At 39.9% G+C, this 22,473-nt stretch overlaps 2 protein-coding genes and 1 long non-coding RNA gene across 3 annotated transcripts in view; 1 reads left to right on the forward strand and 2 right to left on the reverse strand.

Annotated features, from left to right (window-relative positions):
- Window positions 1–1,125: 1,125 nt before the first annotated feature.
- Window positions 1,126–4,987, reverse strand: nudt19 (nudix (nucleoside diphosphate linked moiety X)-type motif 19). The gene is made up of 3 exons (XM_085162284.1): window positions 4,079–4,987; window positions 2,135–2,342; window positions 1,126–2,040 (listed from the first exon to the last, which is right to left on the reverse strand). Exons 1-3 carry the CDS (start codon window positions 4,832–4,834, stop codon window positions 1,823–1,825), a joined length of 1,182 nt encoding a protein of 393 aa, XP_085018410.1. The 5' UTR covers window positions 4,835–4,987; the 3' UTR covers window positions 1,126–1,822.
- Window positions 4,988–12,300: 7,313 nt separating this feature from the next.
- LOC146525880 (uncharacterized) lies at window positions 12,301–12,887 on the reverse strand. Its single transcript, XR_014870229.1, has 3 exons — window positions 12,773–12,887; window positions 12,495–12,700; window positions 12,301–12,414 (listed from the first exon to the last, which is right to left on the reverse strand). It is a non-coding gene; the product is annotated as an uncharacterized LOC146525880 (long non-coding RNA).
- A 57-nt stretch (window positions 12,888–12,944) lies between these two features.
- LOC146525881 (b(0,+)-type amino acid transporter 1-like) overlaps window positions 12,945–22,473 on the forward strand; it is a 41,844-nt gene continuing 32,315 nt past the window's right edge. The window contains exons 1-3 of the mRNA XM_085137566.1: window positions 12,945–14,273; window positions 14,646–20,603; window positions 21,624–21,742. Coding sequence (XP_084993692.1) covers window positions 21,638–21,742 — 105 coding nt within the window. The 5' untranslated portion in view covers window positions 12,945–14,273; window positions 14,646–20,603; window positions 21,624–21,637. The remainder of the gene's footprint in view (window positions 14,274–14,645; window positions 20,604–21,623; window positions 21,743–22,473) is intronic.

The raw sequence follows: 22,473 nt of genomic DNA on the forward strand, positions 1-22,473 counted from the left end.
ACTTTATTTACATTTTAAATTTTGAGTGTGAATTAGTGAAAGTGTACCTCTGAATTGCACCTTTTCTAAAATGGTGACTGGTGCATAATGTAGTGGAACTCTCGGGGTGAATTCAACCATTGGCCTCTTTTATCTCAAATTGATTTTGTATCTGTACAAAGCTTGTTGTTATGTCAAATAAACAGTTAAGTGAACACTGAAAGCTAAAAGAAAAGAAATCTTTGGATGCTCATGTTCCACAAGAAATAAAATTTGTCATGTCTTGGATTTCATGACAAATCATATCCAGACTTTTACTTCAAAACCTGGTTAATATGAACTGTTTTCTCAGATGGTTTAACAAACTACCTCACACTACCCTCATGGAGCCTGTGTCTGGCTGTTTGATAAGAAAAACATGCATGAGTAGCCCTTTTGAAGTCTATTTGAAAGAGCAGAACAAACACTTCTAGAGCTCTGGTAGTGTTTCTTTCTCATACAAAGAAGCAGATACTAATCCTGCTGCTGGATTGATGCTCTTCCACACTTTTGATGGTGGTAGTTGGGAGATTCAGGAAACATTTTGTAGACAGTATAAACAGGTATGCCATCCTGGAGGAGCTGGGCTACCTGTGCAAAAGGAATGTGCTTCAGGTACTGTTTTATGCTGCCAGTATTGACAAGAACGCTACTGAAAAATCACAACAAAGGAGAGGAAGCACTGCATGTGTTATCACGTTGATTTGCACCAAAATGGATGAAACTGATTTACAGCAGTATGTTCCCTACAATATGCCTGAAACTTACCTGACTTTGTGTTATACTGTGATGATTGAACTGAATTGAGAGCCTTAATTTTAATAGGACAAAGCATTTGGCTCATTACTTATGTCAATCACAAATAATCACAAGATATAGCACAAAAAGGCGGGTTAAAGCAGCGTTATTGAAAGGTTAATATGAATAATGATCAAATATGCTCAATAATAAATTCATTTATATTGGCAAAAATCCTGCATGGCCCATTTTACACAAAGTATTTCTCACAAGGCTTCAATTTGTCCTGAAGGACACTGTTCTGGAAAACTTCTACTTATGCACTCCTCCACACAAGGACAACCACGAACACACACAAGAAGACACTCATGTTTTTCAGCAGCCTTTATGTTTAAATTAATCAGGTTTAACACATTTCATTAACAGCATTGCTGTAATCAACCTATATTTCCAGTAATAAGCACAACTGATCAAACACAGCCTTCAGCTTTCACTACAACTGCGACAAAGTTTGAGGACACTCTGGTCCTCTGTATAGTCATGAAGAACATGTCTTTGGATCACAATAACTATATATACACTTTTATTGGAACCAAAATCTGACCTCTTAATGCATCTGTGTCTGTGCAGGCAGGTCCGTGCAAATAAAACGTTGTCTAATCTTTAAACTGCATATACAATTTTTGAAGTTGCTTTTTGTCCTGACGTAAAAACTAACTGCACACTGTAAAAACAGACACGATTACTGCCATTATTTAAATGAGCTGTCTGGCAGGTCCTGCGAAGTTTGGCCTGAGCTGAAGACTGAATGTTCTTTCTCTTCTGTCCATGTTTGTCTTCTTCTTCTCTTCCAGCTTCGTGTACTAGGAATTTCTACCCAAAACAAGCCATTCTGAACAACATTAACTCTCAAAGCGCTGCAAAATTTCTAATTTAAATTAACATAATAAAATATACAGTGATGAGAGCGACATGACTGAGACCGATATAAAAATATGACTGTAAAGTTGCCTGGTTTTGTGACTTTTTATTTCACAGGCACAGGAGGACAAGGATCACAGGGTTGTCAAAGCTGACTTTTTGAGTCATGTGACACTGCTGAATGTGCAACAGGGAGGACATGGTTGTATTTTGGAGTGATGGTGATCTGTACCCTTAAAGTGTATGGATCTGATATGACAATACGGTGGAGCGGGGAAGCATCCTGATGATCCTTTGATTGAGGGGCTGTGCTTTTTGCAGCTTCAGAGTCTCTTGGGCTGTCCACTGGATAAAGTTTATCACCTGGATGAGTAAGCAGTCCAAGAGAGAGAGAGAGAGAAAAAAGATTAAACATAGATAGGTGTAAATCATTAAATGATAATGATAAAATCTGCACCTGGCAGCAGCGATATATGATGTTCATCATTTGATACAACAACGGGCATCCACTGCTCGCAGCCCGCTGTGGCACGCTGGCTGGCGAAGTTGTGGAGATCATTTAGTAGAGGGAAGCGGCACAGGCGGCTGAGTTCATAGAACTGTGGAGGCGCAATCCACAACTCCTGTGCCTGGTAGCTCTGCAAGATCTCTGAGGGTGTGGACCACTGAAACACACAGATGGCACACAGATGGGGTTAGTGTTTTAGAACTGCAACACTGTGATCTTACCTTTGATTTGGTACACAATATCGATCAGCTGGTACAAAGACACCCGAAAGAGCTAGTGTTATTTACCCACTTAAACTAATGTGTAGCCACATTTTCTGTGTAATTTCAGCTGCAAAACACCATTTTTGAATTACTCACGCTAACTTATCCTTGTGTAATCAGTGGCACCTGGAAGATTTTAATGATTGGTAGAGGACTTGTATAAAGAAGTTCAGTGTTAGGTGATATCAGTTCTTATCTTGGGAGGTCAGAGAAGATGCTAGCCTCACAGTGTGATTTTCTGAGATCACACTTTTTTTTATGAGGAACATTATTTAAGAGGCAAGTTGACTGCACTGGGAAAATTTAAAAAGGAGCAAGTATCGAACCACTTCTTAGGTCTATGACATTTTCCAACTGTGCTTCTTTAAAAAAACAAAAACAAACTGTGTCGTAAAACAGAAATCATGATTGTCAAGAAACTGATTCACAAGGCGGTAAGCATCACTATCAAGAATTTGGAGGTGTTTCCGTTAGTGAGGCACAGGAGGACAGGAGGTCACTGAACAAACTGCTCCCCACCACAGACAATCTCACCCACTCCACTCCACACTACTGAGGCAGCAGAGCTCCTTCAGACTGATTCAAACACACTGCCATAAAGAATGATTGCGGAAATCAATCCTATATTTCTCTATAAAACTGTACAATAAGGTTTTGTTCTGTCACAGGTGAACATACCTGTCAGGAATAAGATCTAAAACACACATTTTTGTATTATACCCTTTCATGTTTACTTTTATTTATTTTTTTGTAAATTCAATTTACACTATTCTCTTGCATTCGCTTCAGTTTTACTCTCTTTGTTTGTTATCATTGTAGTCTATGTAAATTTTGGGATTATTTAACAGTATAATTCCCTTACTGTGCACCTGTGGCACTTATACATTAATTTGGTTGTTTATTTACTGCAGACTGTGCTGTTTTTATTCCTTATCCCACTGCTGTAACACAATCATTTCTGGGATCAATAAAGTATTTAGCAGTGATTACTGAAAGGTCTTAATTTTGTTCTGCGAATTCATTTCTTGTTACATTTGGAGCATTTCTTTGCTTTACTTTGTCCCCTGGCATTGCATGGGCTGTGGACAAAAAGATCTGCAGGTCTGTCTAATAAGAATAAATTGACATCTCTTGTTTTCTTTATTTTTATTTGCTTCTCTCACTTCTCTATCATGGCAGCATAGAAACAAGCTATAAGCAAAAGGTCGATAGAGGCTGTGTCCTGCCACACCAGGCAAGACCCTCGGTGCAAGTTGTGCAAAGATGCTCCTGAGATGACCACATAACAGCAGCGTGCAAGATGCTAGCAGGCAGGGGATACATGGAACCCTATAACCAAGTGCCTGGCATAGTATACAGGGACATCTGTGCTGAGTATGGCTATACTATATCTTTGCTAAATAATATATCCATAACAAGAGATAGAAAAATCAGAAAGGAGCCACCCCTCAGTGGCTGTAGCTCAGGAGTCAGTCGCTCTACCAGATCCAAGATTTTAGTTGGGATACTGTTGGATTATATGACTGACCCCTTTTTTTTAATGAATTGGTAAGCAGGTTTTGATGGTCACATGTGCGTTTCATGTGTCTATAAAGAATATAAATGAATCTGGTTGGATATATGTAATCACCTGAAAACGCTCAATTTCCTTATCATCTTGTAGCGTATGCGGAATCTCCTGCAAGCAGCAGATGAAGAAAGCTGTGTCAAATCTCGTCGTCCCATATCGGCCTGCTGGAGTCAACCAGTTGCCCCACTCATGTAAAGCCCAGATGTCAGGCAACACTTGCAGCTCTCTACACATCCTGATAAAGTTGGAGGGGTTCTGGTTAACCAGAGCCCTCCACTTGGTGAGCTCACTGCTGCACAGATCATTCACCCCGTAGCGCTCAATGTAACCAAAGTCTTTTATGCTTTTTAACATTTTTTTCTCCTCTATTTTGGGAGCCACCAGAAGTACGCCAGATTCCTCAAATGTTTCCCTCAACGCGCAGATCCGGAGGGCGACTTCTCCCGGGATGGGAGAGCCTAGTTTCAGTCGGTCTGTAGCAAAGATCGGAGGTCTGGTCTCCAGAGGCTGTTTGACACTTCTTAACCCGAAAGTCGGGGAGTTAGTGAAAGATCTGAAAATGTCCAGCCACTCACTGGAAAAATCCGATGCGTCCACCACTCCCCCAGGAAACACATAAGCATTGGGCATGAATCCGCTTTTACCGCTTCTTTTAAGCAGCAAAACGTCGTAATCAAAGAGGGACCTGTGGGGCAGATGTGACTGTCCAGAGTCGCTTTCCCCTGTCAGCGGTGCTCTCGGGGTGAAACCACGCCCGCGTCCTGCGGCTAAAATCAGAGTGGCCGCCTCTTTCCAGTGCTTCAGTGTCGTGTTCATCCTAAAACAGCAGCGGTTTCATTCAGTCTAAAAAGTTTCAGTCTCTGACCTCTGCACTTTCACCGTCAGCTGGCTGATAGATTTGGTTTGGTGGAAGTCACATGATTCAGGGAACTGGGGACAGAAGCCGTTATCGCCATCTACAGGCTGGAAGATCAACAATAACACGATCCTTAAATACAATTTATAACAGTTTTTGAGCATCTATCTATCTATCTATCTATCTCAGTTATAATGATGTGTTGTGGTTACTTTGCTGTAAAACTAAAAAAAAAGTATTTTAATTAAAGGCAGCTAAATTGCAAAATGTAACATGATTTTAAATAGAAGCAAATATGTAATGTTACATGTAATGCCCTAAATCTTTTTCTCTCTATATTAAGTCGTCATCCTTTATTGGAAAAGGAGCCAAAACTGGTACCCACAGCGCCACATGGATTTCTCTCAGCCAAGTAGCAAAGATCAGGTTGTGGAACAGACAGTGACTTGTTGCATGACCAATCAGCAGTGGGCATGACCAATCAAGCTTCAGTGACCTTCTGGATAGATTTCCTGTAAAAGGTGTGTAATGATAAGCAGCTGTTGCTGTAAGTTAACGTAGTTTCATGCCATACCACAAGGTGGCACTATCTGTAAAGAACATGGGCATGAGCGCTAAGAGTTAAAGGCGGTTGTTGTTTTTCCGGCTAACCAAGCATGGTGAATAAAGTACGTCGCAGATCACAAAGGGACTCTTTCTTCATAAATAAGGAGACAAACAAAACATGGTACCAGGAGTAAAACTAAATCTGGGCTGAGGTGCATTGTGGACGGCGATAATGGATTCTATCAAGCCGCTGGAGAGTTTAAAGCTGACGGGAAACGTCGACAGCAATTGGCGTGCCTTCAAGCAGCACTTCCAGCTATATATTGTGGCCGTGGGATTTGAGAGCAAGCCGGATGCAAGAAAGGTAGCGTTACTGCTTACAGTAGCAGGGCCCCAAGCTATTGAAGTGTACAACACATTTGTATACGATGAGCCGGGTGATAAAGATAAGTTTGACATTGTAATGGGAAAGTTTGATGCCCATTGCTCTCCTAAGAAGAATGAGACTTATGAGAGATACATTTTTCGCTCGAGGATTCAGCAGTCATGCGAGTCATTTGACAGCTTTTTGACGACCTGAAACTCAAAGCGCAAACGTGCAACTTTGCTACGCTACGTGACTCGATGATCCGCGACCAGATTGTTTTTGGCGTGGTGGACAGAAAAGTCAGGGAACGGCTGCTGAGAGAAACCGACCTGACGCTAGAGGGAGCCATACGGATTTGTCAAGCATGTGAGTTGTCACAGCAGCATGTTAAGACTTGCAGTGAAACGGGTGCAGTTGCCATTGGTGACAGCGCTACTGTGGGAGCAGTTTCCAGTCAGAGAGGGAAACTCATACTACCACGATCTGACAGCAGGATGTTGGATTGCAAGCGCTGTGGCCTGAAGCACATGCCCAAAAAGTGTCCAGCTTATGGTAAAATATGCTCCGCCTGCCACGGAAAGAACCACTTTGCCAAGCAATGCTTCTCAAAAGGTAAAGAGAACAAGACAAAACGACCAATAAACACAGTTGAAGATGCTGATCTCAGCGACACATTTTTTGTTGGTCTGGTCAACTGTGAAACTGAGCCAGACACAGAGATAAATGCCGTAGTGGAAGACAAATGGACAGTGCCACTGGCAATTAATGGGACGCTTGTCACATTGAAACTAGACACTGGTGCTAAAGCAAATCTGATCAGTTTATCTGACATCAAAGAAATGAAAGAAAAGCCCAAAATACAAAAAGCAAAATCGGCCCTGAAAGACTACAATGGACAGGAGATTTAGTCTGCATGTGCCAAAACTCTCAAAGTGACTGTAAAGGATAAAGTGCACCACCTATGCTTCTCTGTCGTTGCTGAAGCACATGAGTCACTGCTTGGTGACAAAGCCTGTGAAGATCTTGGATTGGTGAGACGCGTGTATTACATCAACACAGATGTGGACTCGCCACCTGACTCTGCAGGCAACATAATTCAGAGCTTTGCAGATGTTTTTAAAGGACTGGGCACCTTACCCTTCACATACAAAATCGCACTGAAGGAAAATGCAAAGCCAGTTGTGCATGCTGCCAGAAGAGTTCCTGTGCCACTGAAAGATAAGTTGAAGAAGGAATTGGACAGAATGACAGCCCTGGGAGTGATAAGAAAGGTTGAAGAGCCAACCGACTGGGTCAACTCCATGGTGTGTGTTAAGAAAAAGAGTGGTGACCTGAGAATATGCATGGATCCGAAGGATCTAAACGAAAACATCAAACGGGAGCATTACCAAATACCCAAGAGGGAGGAGATTACCTGTGAAATGGCGGGTGCCAGGTACTTCACGAAACTTGATGCTTCACAAGGTTTCTGGCAGTTAAAGCTGGATGAAAGCAGCACCAAATACTGCACCTTTAACACACCATTTGGCAGATATTATTCCAAAAGGTAGTCTCAGGAAGCAGTATCTGCATCTGAAATATTCCACAGGGCAATGGAGCACATAATAGAAGGACTGGAAGGTGTGCGAGTTTTTGTGGATGACATAATCATCTGGGGCTCGACAATGCAAGAGCACAATGAACGACTAATCAGAGTGTTTGAGCGAGTACGAAAGTATGGACTTAAGCTCAACAAGAGCAAATGCCATTTCGGAGTGCAAGAAATTGTGTTTCTTGGAGACAAGCTCTGCACAAGGTGTTCAGCCGGACCAAGATAAAGTCAAGGCAATACTGGACATGCCAAGACCCACTGACAAGACAGGAGTGCTACGCATAATGGGAATGGTGAACTTCATCGGCAAATTCATTCCTAACCTGGCAGCAAACACATCCTGTATTCGTGAACTCCTCCATAAAGAGCACGAGTTCGAGTGGACAGCCAACCATGAACGTGAGTGGGCACATCTCAAAAGAACGCTGACAACTGCACCTGTATTGGCATTCTATGACTCTTCAAAGAGGATCAAACTGTCAACTGATGCCTCAAAAGATGGAATTGGTGCAGTACTTCTGCAAGCTGAAGGTGAGCACTGGAAACCTATAGCCTACGCATCCAGGTCCATGATGGAGAGTGAGTGTCGCTACGCTCAAATTGAGAAGGAATGCCTGGGATTGGTTTTTGGCCTAGAGAGGTTTCACAACTTTGTGTATGGCTTGCCCTCTTTCACTGCAGAAATAGATCATCGCCCACTAGTGTCCATCATCAAGAAGAACCTAAATGAAATGACGCCCAGAATTCAGCGTCTGATGATGAGAATGCAGAGATATGACTGTCAGCTAGTTTACACACCAGGAAAACACCTGATACTTGCAGATGCGCTCTCAAGAGCACCCACAGGGGGCATGGTGAGTACAACAGAGGAAGACATTCAAACTCACATAAACATGGTCTTTACCGCACTGCCTGTGTCAGACATGAAATCCAAGCAAATAGCTGATGAGACTGCACAAGACATAGAACTGCAACATGTTATGAAAAGCATGTCAAATGGTTGGTCTGTTGGTTCGTGTCCACTCTTCTACCACGTTAGAGGGGAACTGAGTGTAGTCAGGGGCATGCTATTGAAACAAGACAAAATCGTCATTCCACAGAAAATGAGGCCAGAGATGCTGACCAGAATACATGAAGGGCATCTCGGAATTGAGAAGTGCAAAAGAAGGGCTAGAGAGACAGTTTTTTGGCCTGGGATGAACAAAGACATTGAGAACATGATAAGAAGGTGTGAGACATATCAGAAGTACCGCAACAAACAGACCAAAGAATCTATGGTTGTTGATGAAACACCAACAGCACCATGGTACAAAGTAGGGATGGATTTATTTCATGTTAAAGGCAAAGACTATTTAGTGGTCATTGACTACCACTCTAACTTTCCTGAAATGGCACTGCTTTCAAACTTGTCATCAGCGTGTGTCATAACTAGGGATGGGTACCGGTATCCGGTGCCATGATGGCACCGGTTCTGACATAAACGGTAGTAACCAGACAGAAAAGCAGCGCACATTTCGGTGCTTTATTTCGGTGCTTTTTTTCCTGAGCTGTGATACACTTTCTTCTTCCTTACATTTGTATTGGCGGTTGGCAAACAACTGAAAGGTGCATTACCGCCACCAACTGGTATGGAATGATACACTTTAGATTCTAGCCAATCATTTTAAGTTTCCGAGAATAGTAGGCGGGTCCAGGTACGTACGTTCTTTTAGAGCAGAGCTACAAATTAAAAATGTCCAAGGCGAAGCGGTCAAAAGTCTGGCTGTACTTCACAGCAAAAGATGCAAACTCAGCAGCTGCAACAAGTGCTTTAAGGTGATACTGTGATACTGTCAAAGGAGGTAACACCTCAAATCTGATGAAACACCTGGCGACGCATAGTGGTTTTTTTTAAAGCCGAGAAATGCGCCGTATTTGATAGCTTGCTGCGAGACCTCACACCGAGCACATCTACTGCTTGTGGGTTGCCTGTTATCGGACCCGGAATTAGCAACATCCCCCAAAAACCCGAAGAGGAGAGTCCTGGCCCCTAGCCCTGCCAGTGTAGCAGAAATGATGAGGATGATGATGGCAGCAGCAGCCGTTCTTCTCTGCGTGAGTAGCTTAATGTTGTTCGTGTGTAATTTACGTTGAGTAGGCTAACCACGTTATTACATTAATGCATGTAAGGTGAACAGCAAACACCATCATAGCTACATGCAGCTGTCTTCTTGTTTGATGGCAGATACTCCCTTCACCCTGGCCAAAAAGGCTAAAATGACCAAAGAAAAAGTGGAAAACAGTTAAACATGAGAGGTTTTTGGACAAAGTTTGTGTTTTTTTCCATTGTTTAAGCACTGCTTCCAGCCAAGAATGATACCATATATGCCCCATAGCTGCAGAAAAGGCTAACATTGTTATCTTTTTACAAAAAAACAGCTGAACATGAGAGGTTTTTGGACCACTTTTGTGTTTTCCATTCTTTAAGCACCGGTTTGAGCACCGTTTAAGCACCGGCACCGTTTCAAAAGTACCGGTTTGGCACCGGTATCGGATAAAACCTAAACGATACCCATCCCTAGTCATAACACATGTAAAATCCATTTTTGCCAGACATGGTATCCCATACATAGTGATGAGTGACAATGGGCCATGTTTCAGCAGCAAGGAGTGGCAGAAGTTTGCAGAGCAGTATGACTTCAAGCATGTGACATCTAGCCCTCTCTATCCACAGTCAAATGGTAAGACAGAGAAAGGAGTTCACATTCTCAAACAGCTATTAAAGAAAGCCGCTGATAGTGACTCGGATCCATATCTTGCCTTACTCAGTTACAGAGCATCACCAGTTGAGTGTGGTTTATCGCCTGCTGAGCTACTGATGAACAGAAAGCTGCGCACCACACTGCCTAAGCAACTTCGACCATTAGCAGTTGAGGACACAGTCAGGGTTGAGGACCAAAATGGTTGGAATACCAAGGCTACCATTCTCGAAGAAGTGGCTCCAAGGTCATTCAATGTGAGGACTGAAGATGGACAAATTATTCGTCGCAATCGGCGAAGCCTTTTGAAAGTACTACACGCTTCTTCAGAAGTCACTGAGATCCAAAGTAAGGATGCAACCACATCTCCACGTGACCAGAGCGGCACTGGAATGGACAATTCCAGCAAGCCTGTGCTCAGGAGGTCTACACGAGAGATCAGGAAACCTGAGAGACTGGACTTGTAAAAAAAAAAAAAAAAGCATTCCAAATCAGACAAAGCAAAGGTTATGCTTGTGCCATCTGAAATATTGTTTAATGTTTGTTGTTTGACTCACATATGTTTGGTAATGTGTTTATTTAAAGAAAAGAAAAGAAAAGAAAAAAAGGATGTAATGATAAGCAGCTGTTGCTGTAAGTTAACGTAGTTTCATGCCATACCACAAGGTGGCACTATCTGTAAAGGACATGGGCATGAGCGCTAAGAGTTAAAGGCGGTTGTTGTTTTTCCGGCTAACCAAGCATGGTGAATAAAGTATGTCGCAGATCACAAAAGGACTCTTTCTTCATAAATAAGGAGACAAACAAAACAAGGTGTATCAGACTGAGGAACATAGGAGGGCAGCCAACTTAACTCATCAATCAACAATCAGTCCACATGTTCATGGTGTCAGCATTTGTTATGGAATATGTTGAGCAAACCTGGAAAAGCGTCAGCTCAAGATATTGTTTTCATTGCTGTGAATCTTTACCTGATACACTGACTTGATGAGTAAATGTTTAATCTTATTCAAACTGATTTTGTGGCTTCTCTTAGTTTAGCAGCAGGTTTATAATCTTGCTAGCTAGTTAGTGTTAGCCTAGCGTTGCTGCTGCCACTGGGCTCATATTACTTAAAAATTAACACCACAGCCTTAAAAACCTTACATAAAACTATGTCTGTGAAATTTTCTGTTGATTTTTTTTTTTTTTTTTTTTTTTTTTTTTCTTCTTCAAACAAAGTGAAATAAGAGCCCAGACAAAATTCTTCGGGAGGTACAGCCGTTAGGGGTGGGGTGTATTTTCAATCCATAGCCATAACTAACTAATTATAAACAGTGTTGGGTAAGTTACTTTAAAATAGTAACTTAGTTACATTACTAGTTACTTCTATCAAAAGTAACTCAGTTACTTCAAGTTACTCGTTACTTTCAAAGTAACTAGTTACTAGGGAAAGTAACTTTGGTTTTACTCAGAATTCTCTTGTTAATGTGTTGCTTCCATAACTTTGCCAGTCTTCTAGCTTGCTTACTTGCCACAAGTGCACTGTGCCACCTACCAATAGAAAGGAAAAGATAATGTGCATATTTCCACGAGAGAAATCCCACGCCTGGACCGTCATTGACTGCTGCCATGATTCTAGCCTACGTCACAGCGTCATGTGTGCCTTTTACATCCAACACAAAAACTGCAGTCGTGATGCTTTGATTGTACTCAACTTACTGTACTGTAACTGGGAAATTCTGCCTTCTGAATAGGAAGATGTAGGTAACACCAGACTGCAGATGAGCTGCATACAGGGCTGGACGGGGACAAAAAAAAAATCGGCCCGGGGGGGAGAATGAAAGAAGCTGCTGTGCAGCGTAAAGACAGAATAACTCCAGCTTTGTGCCTTTTTCATTGTAGCTGAATTACGGGACAAACTGTTCCTTTTCGCCTCAATAAGAAACGCGTAATATTTTCTCTGAATACCAGACGGGACGGTTGGCAACTCTAATAACTTATGAACAAAATAAAGTTCAACATCATTAACTTCATAGCACCCACCCAGCTGTATAGAAACTCCGTCATGCTAGCTAGTACGCAGTATGGAAAAAGTCAGTGTCACGAGGGCCGAGTGGCCTGTACTGAAAAGGACTCAGGTGCAGAAACCCAGAGCTGAGACAGCAGATGATGTGACAATTTATTAGGCGTAGTGCAAAAAACGTAGCAAAGACAAAAAAAACAATAAGACGTGGAGTTTGACGAGGCGTGGCCTGGGAAACGTGGCTAGGGCGAGGGAACGGGATGCAGAGTGGAGCTGAGCAGGGAACAGTCACACTGAAGAGAGAAGACAGTGGAGTTAGGGAGGTAGTGGAGGCAGCTCTGAAGTGGCAAGTTGTAAGGGTAGCAGTTCTTACTTGCAGTAGGGGACATGGAGTGTTGAGAGGGGGGTAAGAGAATCCAGGGAGGGCTGAGTGGTGTAGAAAGGCTGACCTGAGATCCGGGGCATCAGATGGAGTGTGATGGCAGGAGGGCAGGCAGGTGAGGCACAGAGGGATTTTCAAAATGATTGCTTGGTATCCTGAGTCTGGAGGTGGAGCGTGAGCCAAGGTGAAAACAGCAACTGCAGCACAAGAGAGTCTGGTTAACAAGCTAAATCACAGCAAGAACTTGAAGTATAAGGCCTGTTACCAACATGTGTTGATGACGAACTGGCAGTGAATGAACATCAATGTGTGGCTTAAATCCCTCTGGCTTGATTGCCTGCAATAGGCTCCAGGTGTGCAGGAGCTGGCCCTGCCCAGGGGCGGATCCCAGGTAGGTTCAGGAGCCCTATGGAAATTCCAGCCACCCACTGCAGACCATGACAGTCAGAATAACGAAAATAAACTCCACCTAAACTTGGTTTATATCTGACCCAGATAGACTGCAGGTCATAACTTCTTACCTGAAGTTCAGTTCACACTTGGACCGGCGGCTGCCTCGGGTCTCTTTTCCTTCTGCGTCCCCTTTCCCTCATCCACCTGCTGGCCTCCACCACTTGCTAACGTTACAGAATCTGTGGTGGAAGCTCCGCGATAGCCACCACACAAAGTAACGAGTAACGACCCTATCTAAATCCCAGTAACGACTAACGCGTTCCTGATTTTGGCATAATAACTAGTTACCGTGCTCGTTACCACAATAATAACGTAGTTACTGTAACGCGTTACTTAATAACGCGTTAGTCCCAACACTGATTATAAATATATATCATGTTTAACCTGAGTAGCAAAAGAGTGCAGGGGGATTGAAAAGAATATGCCAGGAGTTAGCTGTGCTCGCAGACTCTATCGAGCCTTGACCTCCCGGTCAGCTATCACGCTGGTGGATAACAGAGCTCTCCGAAAACGTGGAAGCACTTTTGCAAATATGTGATATTTTGATAAATTAAGTAGATATTTGAGCATTACACAGCTACATTCTTGCCTGAAAATATCTTAAAAGGTTATTTTGTGACCCAGAAAGGGTAGTCTGGGGAAAAGGAGGATCGCATTTGTCGGCTGGTTGTCGGAGCCTGTGTAAGCGCAGCAATGGCGGAGGAGCGCGGCTAAAAACGTTTTCTGGGTCACAAAATAAACTTTTAAGATATTTTCAGGCGACAATGTAGCTGTGTAAAGTTCAAATATCTGCTCAATTTATCAAGACATCACATATTTGCAAAAATGCTCCAACGTTTTCAGAGACGTCCATTTTTTTTCATGCTTTGTGGCAGCTTTTGAACATCTATGGCATCTATTAATGTCAAATCTAGACTTTATTTAACAACATAAGCAAACTCTATGTTACAATAATTGCACAGCCATTAAGGATCAAATCAGTTTCTGAAAAATGTTCTGCTTTTTCTCCCTCTGCTTGCTTCTTACTGTCTTTGAGGCTCGGGACCAGCACTCCTGCTGTTGAACAGAAAGACATCAACTCAGTGGTACATATTTTGGTTTGCCAATATATTAGCAACTGTCAGTGACATTTATATTAATCAGGCTGAACTTTAATCATACTTTAGATCAGCCTGTTTTACTTATTGTTTTATGTGTGCTTTGGTTTGGGGAAGTTGTTTCTTTACTGATCTTTTCCTGTCTTCTGTTATTAGACTTGAGATATGACTGCACTAGGCTGTTGCTGGTGACTCCAGTTAATTCTACAAGACATGCTGTGTAAGTAAACAAACAACAACAGTTTGGTATGCATTTCTTGAAAGATCACATCCCCCAAACTTAGTTTAGAGGGTCTACACTGTATATAGTGAAGTCTGCAAGTTTTCTAACAACAAAATTTGTTTTGTGCCCAAATCATTTTGCACATCATTAGAATGAAAGTTATTGGCCATGTTTGCATAGCCCTTTTTAAAATGATGCTTTCATGACATTGTGTGTTGAGTGGTGGTCACGGCTATCCAGACTGACAGTGGGACATTGAATGTCACCTCTCTGGTGGGGAGGGAGCCTGAGATTGTGTAAATGCAGAAAAAAATGTTTTAAGAAAGCAATTCAGTTCATGTTCCAAAAAATATGATTGTTTGCTTGCAGGACAACAGGAGAGATGAGTCCTCCGTCACAGATGGTGTGGTCAGTGAAGATGGTCTCCTGCAGGTTCAAGCTCATTGCATCTCCCAACCACATCCACTGCCACTGTACTTAAGGGAAGTTAAAGACTTTCTTCTGCACCTACATTTGGATCACCTCGATCCATGACAGTCATTCAGGCAGTAATGCCTGGACTGGAAACAAGCCATCCTTAAAATAATACAACATTCCAGCTCATGTGTTGGAATGAAAAACAAATGTGTTGTTTAAATCAGAGACTGCACTTGTGACAGAACAACAAATATTTTATTTTGATCATATAAGTAATGTAAGTACAAAACAAACTTGTGGTAAGCCTAAACTTATTTTCAGAATAATTACATCTGAGACTTTGTTTCATTGTGAGATTATAACCGTGATGGCAATATAATTGTTTGTTGTTCAGCAGAACAGTGTCCAGTATGTTGGCTGTTATACTTTGTTGTGTTTGAAAATAAAAGTTGGGCTGATTTTAACATCATTACAAAAAGTGTTGTTAATTATTTTAAATCATATTCAGGTTACCACAAATTGTTTTTTCATTTAGTTGAACTTGAAATGTTTGTCAGTAAGTAAACAATTAGTATTGTACAGTCAGAAATATCAAGTTATTCTTAATACTGCAGACTTGCAATGATGGCTGTTGTCCTAACAGTCATCTTAAGTAGGCTTTACTTGGTTTTTTTGAGGCAACGAGTTTCCTTAATTTTTTTGAGTTCTGGGAACTAACAAGGCCATACAGTGTACTCAAAATGAGTAAGTTGCCCTAACTTGGTCATCTTACGTAAACTTGATCCAATTTTCTTGAGTTCTGGGAACAAATGAGCTTGTACAGAGTACTCAAAATAAATAAGTTATCCTAATTTAGTCATTTTTAGCTAAGCTTTACTCAATTTCTTTGAGGCAACGAGTTTCCTCAATTTTTTTGAGTTCTGGGAACTAATTCGATTTTACAGTGTAGGTGTTCTCGTTCAGCACATGCAAACACTTTTTTTTTTGCTTTGTGACAGTTTAGCAAGTTTTATTAACAATAAATTGCATATATTGGTGCTTTTTTAAGGCTTTAATACAGCGGTTTTATTCCATTTTACTTATTTAGTAATTATTAAGCTTTTATTGAATTGTGTAGCTTTAATGTTTTTTAAACTATATATATCTGTAAATATTTGTTTTCAACATAGCTCTACCCATAAATCATATATTGGTAACTTTCCTGTCCTGGGTTTGCAACATAAAAATGAAAAAGCCAATAACACTCTAGAGTTAAAACTTTGATTTTCCAAGTATTTCAGTAAAGGCTTATGAGACTGTTTCTGGAGTTTCAGTGAATGAACGTGTCTGCCAATCTGTCAAACTGAAAGTTCTCACTGCAGTAAATACTCTTACTTTCTCACAAATTGTTCTCAATTTTGTTGGTGAAAACTCACTCAGTCAGATCCTAAACCCCCTCCCCTTTGTATGTGTCTGAAACGTGGTCATAAGTTCTGGGTCTCAGGGTTACTGAGTTCATATGCCAGTGTGTTTTTGTGTTAGCAGATTATAACTGTGTCTGCGGCAAAGGTTCAAATTCTCCTTAAAGCGTTTTAAACATTTCCTTTGTATTCCGTAGGTACTCCAAAAGCTGCAAGAACTAGAGGAAGCCAGTGTTTGAAGTTAAAATAAAAGCCAGTTATCGTTCCTATAGTTTCTCTCCCTTTGCATTTTAAATGGTTTATGTAAGTAGCATATACTCTGAGTTGACTTCTAAGGCCTCATTTACCCTTGTGCTCCTTCTGGTGATATGTTAATTACATTCTGGTTAATTCCCAGTGTTTTATATGCAGAGGCAGCTAACAGAAAGAAATAAAATCCTGGTCTCCCTCTGGGTGCCCACTCTTTTATGTGGTCTTTTTTTTTTTTTTTTTGCAGATGCAAACATAGTTGTCTCTCTAGTTTTTCCTTCTTGATTAATTCCCTCACTTCCATTCTGATAGTTTCAGCAATCTTCCTCAAGGAATTTATTCAGTCCTTTTATTGAAGATATTATTGCTTAGATATTGAACATGAATGAGATGAGGATTTTTGTTTTCTCACTGATAAATTCAAAAGTTTTCACAAAAAGTAGCCCACAATGCAAATCTCAGTTGTTCTTGGGTTTCTTTAGATCATGGCATGATGTGCTGCTCTTTTAAATTACTAGTTTGTTAGACAGGTTCTATTTATGTAATTTCTTTTTTTCCAACAGATTTGGCAGTGATTTTGAACTGAGATTTCCCAAAAATGTGGTTAATCACATTTTTCAGGAAAGGTCGCATCAAGCTAAGGAACATACAAGTGGAGCCAACTCAACTCAAGCAGCTTGAACATTATAGGCCTTTTTAATATCCTGCCAATTTCAAAGTTACATACGAGTAGCAGGAATAATGAAGACAGCAAAAGTGTCTAGGAATTCTAGTTTAGCAATAAACACTTTTTCATCAATCACTAGAGAGTATATTCCTTTGTACTTGTTGCAGTAATCCTCCTCACCTTTGTTGTTTTTTTTCTTCTTTTGACACATTGATGGTGTTAGAGTTAAACATCTCCTGGAGGACAGAATGTTCAGACCAGCATTGTTTCAATGTGTTGTTTAGCTGCTGCAAAAACCACAAAGAAGCACATAGTAGCATTCCCGGTAAGACCCAGTAAAGTGTGAACGTGTATAAATAATTGATCCTGTGTTAACTTCTAAAGTTGTTGAGACACATAATGGACCCCAATCTGTACAAATATACACATTCTTAACTCACTCAAAACCAAATATAATTCTAACCAGATATGAAGTTAGTTTGGTTTTTCACCTTATTATTATTTCAAACTTAATCTCAAAAATGACAAAATCATTCTATTTCACTGATGGATCGACAGGCCAAGATACAATAAATACATGTGGACAGAGCTCAAATGAGAAACTTCAAGATTCTAATGACTAGAGATGAGAGCATGTGGGGGTATATTTGATTGGTTTTTAGGTGTTTAATTGGAACTTTAGGATTATAATGCCTTAATGTAGTTTATCATTATCACTGAGTAACAGATTAAGTGATCTCCATCAGTATAATTTATTATTTATGTGAGATGTTGATGACACCCATAAACACACCCACAGTGTGAACAAAGTGAGGCTTATGCGTAACAAGGCTGAAATGGCTGCCTGTAGTCCAATCAGTAGTGCTGTTGGTGGAAGACAAAAGTCCTCCATAACTCTTCCTTGATTGAGGTTAGTGGATTTAATACTTGTTAAGTCTAATTGTTGAATGTTGTCATTGTGTTTCTTAAATTTGTAAGTCTTGGTTCAAACTGTAGGATTAAAGCCATTTCTTTGTTTCTGACCACCTCTCCAGCCACTCTGTGCTGGGGGAGGTTTTACTGCAGATACATTCTATCTGGAAGATCTGTTTCTTGTGTTGTAGCTTCCTGCTTTTATGACCCTTTTGGTGAGCAGGAGGTCACATACACGCATACACATTCTCACACACTCACTCAAACACACACACACACACACACACACATTCTTGCACATGCATACACGTGCTTACACATACACACATAGTGCCTTGTCTTTGTAACCAAGAGGGGTCTTACGAGGGGAGGTGCTTTTGCTGTGATGTGTATTGTAACAGTTTGTCAATAAATAGCTGCGTGGGAAGCTGCTCTTTGAAGGATTTGGGCTATGGGACAGGTGAGGAGCGTGAGCTCCAAGAGCTGGTTTTTGTCTCTAAACTAGCGGGGCATGTGGAAACAGACCCAACAATACTTGATAAAGCATTTTAATTAATGGCTTATATTTTTTCTAGATCACATACAGAAAAAAACTAACAAAAATAAAGAACATTTAATATGGAGTCATCTTTGAATTTGCATCAATGCCTGTACAAATCAAACCACTCAAAATAAAAATTAAAAAAAGATTGTTTGCAGATTTTAACAAGCTGCTGTAAGGAAGTATTCCTCCAACAAGAGATTTGTCAGTTTAAATATTCAAATTAAATATACAAGTCCTTCAAGAAGGAAATTCAACATGGAGATGTTGGTAATTCTCAGTTAGCTGTATCTACAATTTGAAGCAAATTCAATCAAAGTGGAAAAGGTATTAAGGCGAAACTATACAGGTGGACATGAGAAGATGTGTAGGAATATGCTTTGAAAATAGAAAAACAAACACAACAGAAAAATGAAAAATTAATGGGCAAAAATTGTAGTCAAATTTGTGAGAGAACTGTAAGATATGGGCTAAATGGATTTACATACAAAAAAGCCAAACAAAACCAGTACTAACACCTAAACAAGAGAAAACAAGCTTGTAATGGGCTAAAGAAACAGTCACGGAGTGCAGATGATTGGATTAAAGTGCTGTTTAGTCATGAATCACGCATCTACATTTGTCATGGAGATGACACAATTCCAGTAAAACTGAATGCCTGACGTAAACACGTGCATTTCCCCATTCATTTATGTAGGGAGTCAGCATGTGGTAAATGTGGTAAAAGTTCAAGGGAGATGGCAACAACCTCCACAACTACCACCACAACAACTACAACCGCATTTTATTTTTTTACAGATACTAGTATTTTTTTATTTGACTCTATGCGTCTATCTCTGTGCCACTTTAACACGCAACCCTCCCCCCCATCCTGTGGAGCTAATAAAGGATTATTTTATCTTATCATATATTATCTGAACCACAGTTATTATTATTGCAGCGTGCAAATCCCCTAAGACTCATAGTCCATCATCTCTTAAAACAGATGCGTATGAAATGAAATAATTAAACAGGTTAGAGTATCATAAAATCATTGTCTGCCCTTATCACAAGGCACAACAATTCTGCACTGTTCACTTTTGTTAAAACATTTGTTTGAATTTGCACTTGCATTTACATCACAGATCATACAAGATTATTCACATGACACATAATATGATCCTATATACAAAGCTTTCTCATTTTTAGCTTGATTTTCTCATTTCATTGGATATTAATGTCTGTAATAGAATCTGTGGATGTCATAATGAAGCAAAGATTTGTATAATAATATCTGAAGGTATATTTAAAGGTGACCTAGTCAGAGATAACTTTACAGCCTAAAATACACGTTCTTTCAGAGGCCGAGGCTTTCTCAAGAGAAAAGAGGAAAGCAGGAGTAAAGTGGAAAGGGAATGTCAAACATGAGCACACAAACTCACAAATGTTCAAGCACACAACTACAGGGGTGTCACATATCCTTATCAAAGAGGCATTGTGAGGGAAGTCAGGCTAGGTAAACTCAGAAGGAAGGAATTCTTTCAGAGTATCAAAAAACAAAACAGAAAAAAACATAATAGGTGTTTTGGTTGTGTCACTTTTAGTTTCTTACTGGGATTCTTGGAGTGCTCACTGAGTAACAGATTAAGTGATCTTCCTCAAGAAACAAAAGGGTATAAATTAAATGAAATAAAGCTTATCATGTGATTTTATTTTTTATGTTTATAGTATCACCGTCAGACTCTCACTCTATTCTTACTCTCAGTTACTGTTTTACAAAGTTGGGGAGCTGCATATGTTTAAAATTTTGCTATTGCACAATATTATGAGTTAAGAAAATCTGCTGTGTAATTCAAAGCAGTACCTTTTTAAAGCTTCTGCTCAATAGATTTCATGAAGCTAGAACTTCGCCTTAACCCATCCCCCTTCTCATGTAGAGCTGTCCAATCACATTTGGGAGCCTCCCACCAGAGGAGTTACTCAGTCTCATGGAGTTTTTTGTTTTTTTTTTCCCCTAATTTTCATCAGACATTTCTGCTCTACTTCGCTGAACTTAGCTTAACATAATTTGTGTGTTCACAACACTGCACCTGGGTTTGAAAAAGCTGCATTTAAGGTTCATGGACCAACATTGAGTTTTTTATTTTCTTCAAGTAAGTTAAGTAAGTTAAAACATGTTTTTTTAAATGTGCATTTCTTTATAATCATGTATTACATAGTATGTGATAGTGGTGATGCAGAGCTACTGTTTAATGTAATTACATTCAAGCAATTCTTTCTTAAACAAGTCGTTTTTTATTTGATATATGTTAAATATTAATATTATAATTTGTAGTTAAATATTATCACTGAGTGTCAGAGTAAGAAACATTTGAGCTCTTCCCACTCTTTTTCTAATGTTTGACTTACTGCCAGTCTGTACCAGTTCTCCTAGTATGACTTTAAGTTGGAGTCTATGTTTAGAATACTAATATGTTCACAGTTTTTCCCCAGTTAAAAAGCATATGAAGCATATGAGCTGATCATTACTGCACTAAACAGCACCAAATCCAAATGTTCTACTTTTAAATTGTATTTTACAAATCACAAAAAATCACTAAAATTAACCCTTTGACTCTCAAATAGTTAATGGATGTTAAGGATTACAGTTAATACAGCTCTAAGGGACATTTGTTAAAAGTTGCTATTATATTTGTTTAAAAGCTCCACACAAACAATGCTTACATGCTGAATCACCTTATAATAAACTTAAAATCAACCCAAAACCCTTCTAAAGATATTTCAGTGATCTCTTTAAGGCTGTTATTGAGCTGCTCTATTGATAACTAGTCTAAGATATCACTGCATGAGGTTAATACTGTAGTGAAAGTCTTTAAAATCAAAATTTGTGCAGTTGAGGCATATCTGTTCCTGGTAATGTAATTAAATCTGTAGTATTATGGGAATCGATGTGTGAACAAATTTAGTTTTGATTTGGCTTTGAGTGGATTTTTAGTGAGCTCTTGTTTCTGAGAGTCACTGTGTATCTTGATGAAAGGGAACATTTACTGCCCATGGAAAAGCATAGTTTTCCCTCTAAACATTATCATGTCATGATAACCTTTTACAGGGATGACAAAGATGTGTTTCCTGTAAAAGTTAAGTGGTCTGTAATGTGTGTCAACACTTATGTTACCTCATAGACCAGTGTGTTGCTATGGATGAAAGTGGAATAAGGAAGAGAAAGGAGTCACAGAATGGCTTCACTGACCTTACCAAAGACAACAAGGAGGTGGTGAAGGCCGTTGCTCTTCAAAAAGATGTAAGTATGAACCAGTGTGCTTGACTTTTATATATGCAGGTTCCTGAGAACAAGTCTCACTAAATTTTCACACTAAAGGATCATCCTTACCTTTTTACAATAATAGAGCCTTGGAACTGAGTACCAGGCAGTACCACAGCAAGCGTCTCTACAGATTAACTCCATAATCATCCACTCAGCAGTGCAATCCAGACCCCTAATAAGATCCATAAGACCTAAAATAAACTTATGGGAACTGAAAGGCTTTCTCAGGTTAAAATAGGATTATTATGATAATCGTTGCTCTCATCCTGGAAAAATCCATTCACACTTATTTTTCTGCAGACTTCTGTAATTCTCTTTCTGGCATAAAGAAAAGTCACTGGCTTTATATCTTTATATCAAGCCCCTCCAGATAGCTGTTTATTTTAATAGATTTTTAAGATTTTACCCAATGTTTGCATCCTTATATCCTCAGGTAGGGCCCTTCTGGGAGGCTGTCTCACATTTGAAGCATAAATCTAAAAGTGACCACACCCTAGGCTTTAGAATAACCTACCTGAAGAGATAAGGCTTGGAAAATCAGTTACTTTGGTCTCTTCTTTAAACACATTTTATAGACTTGTTTTTATGTAATATTGCTTTTTATTGCTTTTTAATTCTGCTGCGTGTCTTCTTTTATTATATCGGCATTTACAGTCATGGTAAAAGTAACCCTCCATCAATCCTAATTCAAGACAGTAAAAAAAAAA

The sequence above is a fragment of the Neolamprologus multifasciatus genome, chromosome 1 (assembly GCF_963576455.1).
Source record: "Neolamprologus multifasciatus chromosome 1, fNeoMul1.2, whole genome shotgun sequence".
Taxonomy (NCBI): domain Eukaryota; kingdom Metazoa; phylum Chordata; class Actinopteri; order Cichliformes; family Cichlidae; genus Neolamprologus; species Neolamprologus multifasciatus.

Coding starts and splice junctions, on each gene's coding strand:
- nudt19 (XM_085162284.1), bottom strand. CDS start 4,834: ATGAACACGACACTGAAGCACTGGAAAGAGGCGGCCACTCTGATTTTA. Junction 2,343..4,078: donor AGGAAATTGAGCGTTTTCAG/GTGATTACATAT, acceptor TGTGTGTTTCAG/TGGTCCACACCCTCAGAGAT. Junction 2,041..2,134: donor TCATATATCGCTGCTGCCAG/GTGCAGATTTTA, acceptor TTACTCATCCAG/GTGATAAACTTTATCCAGTG.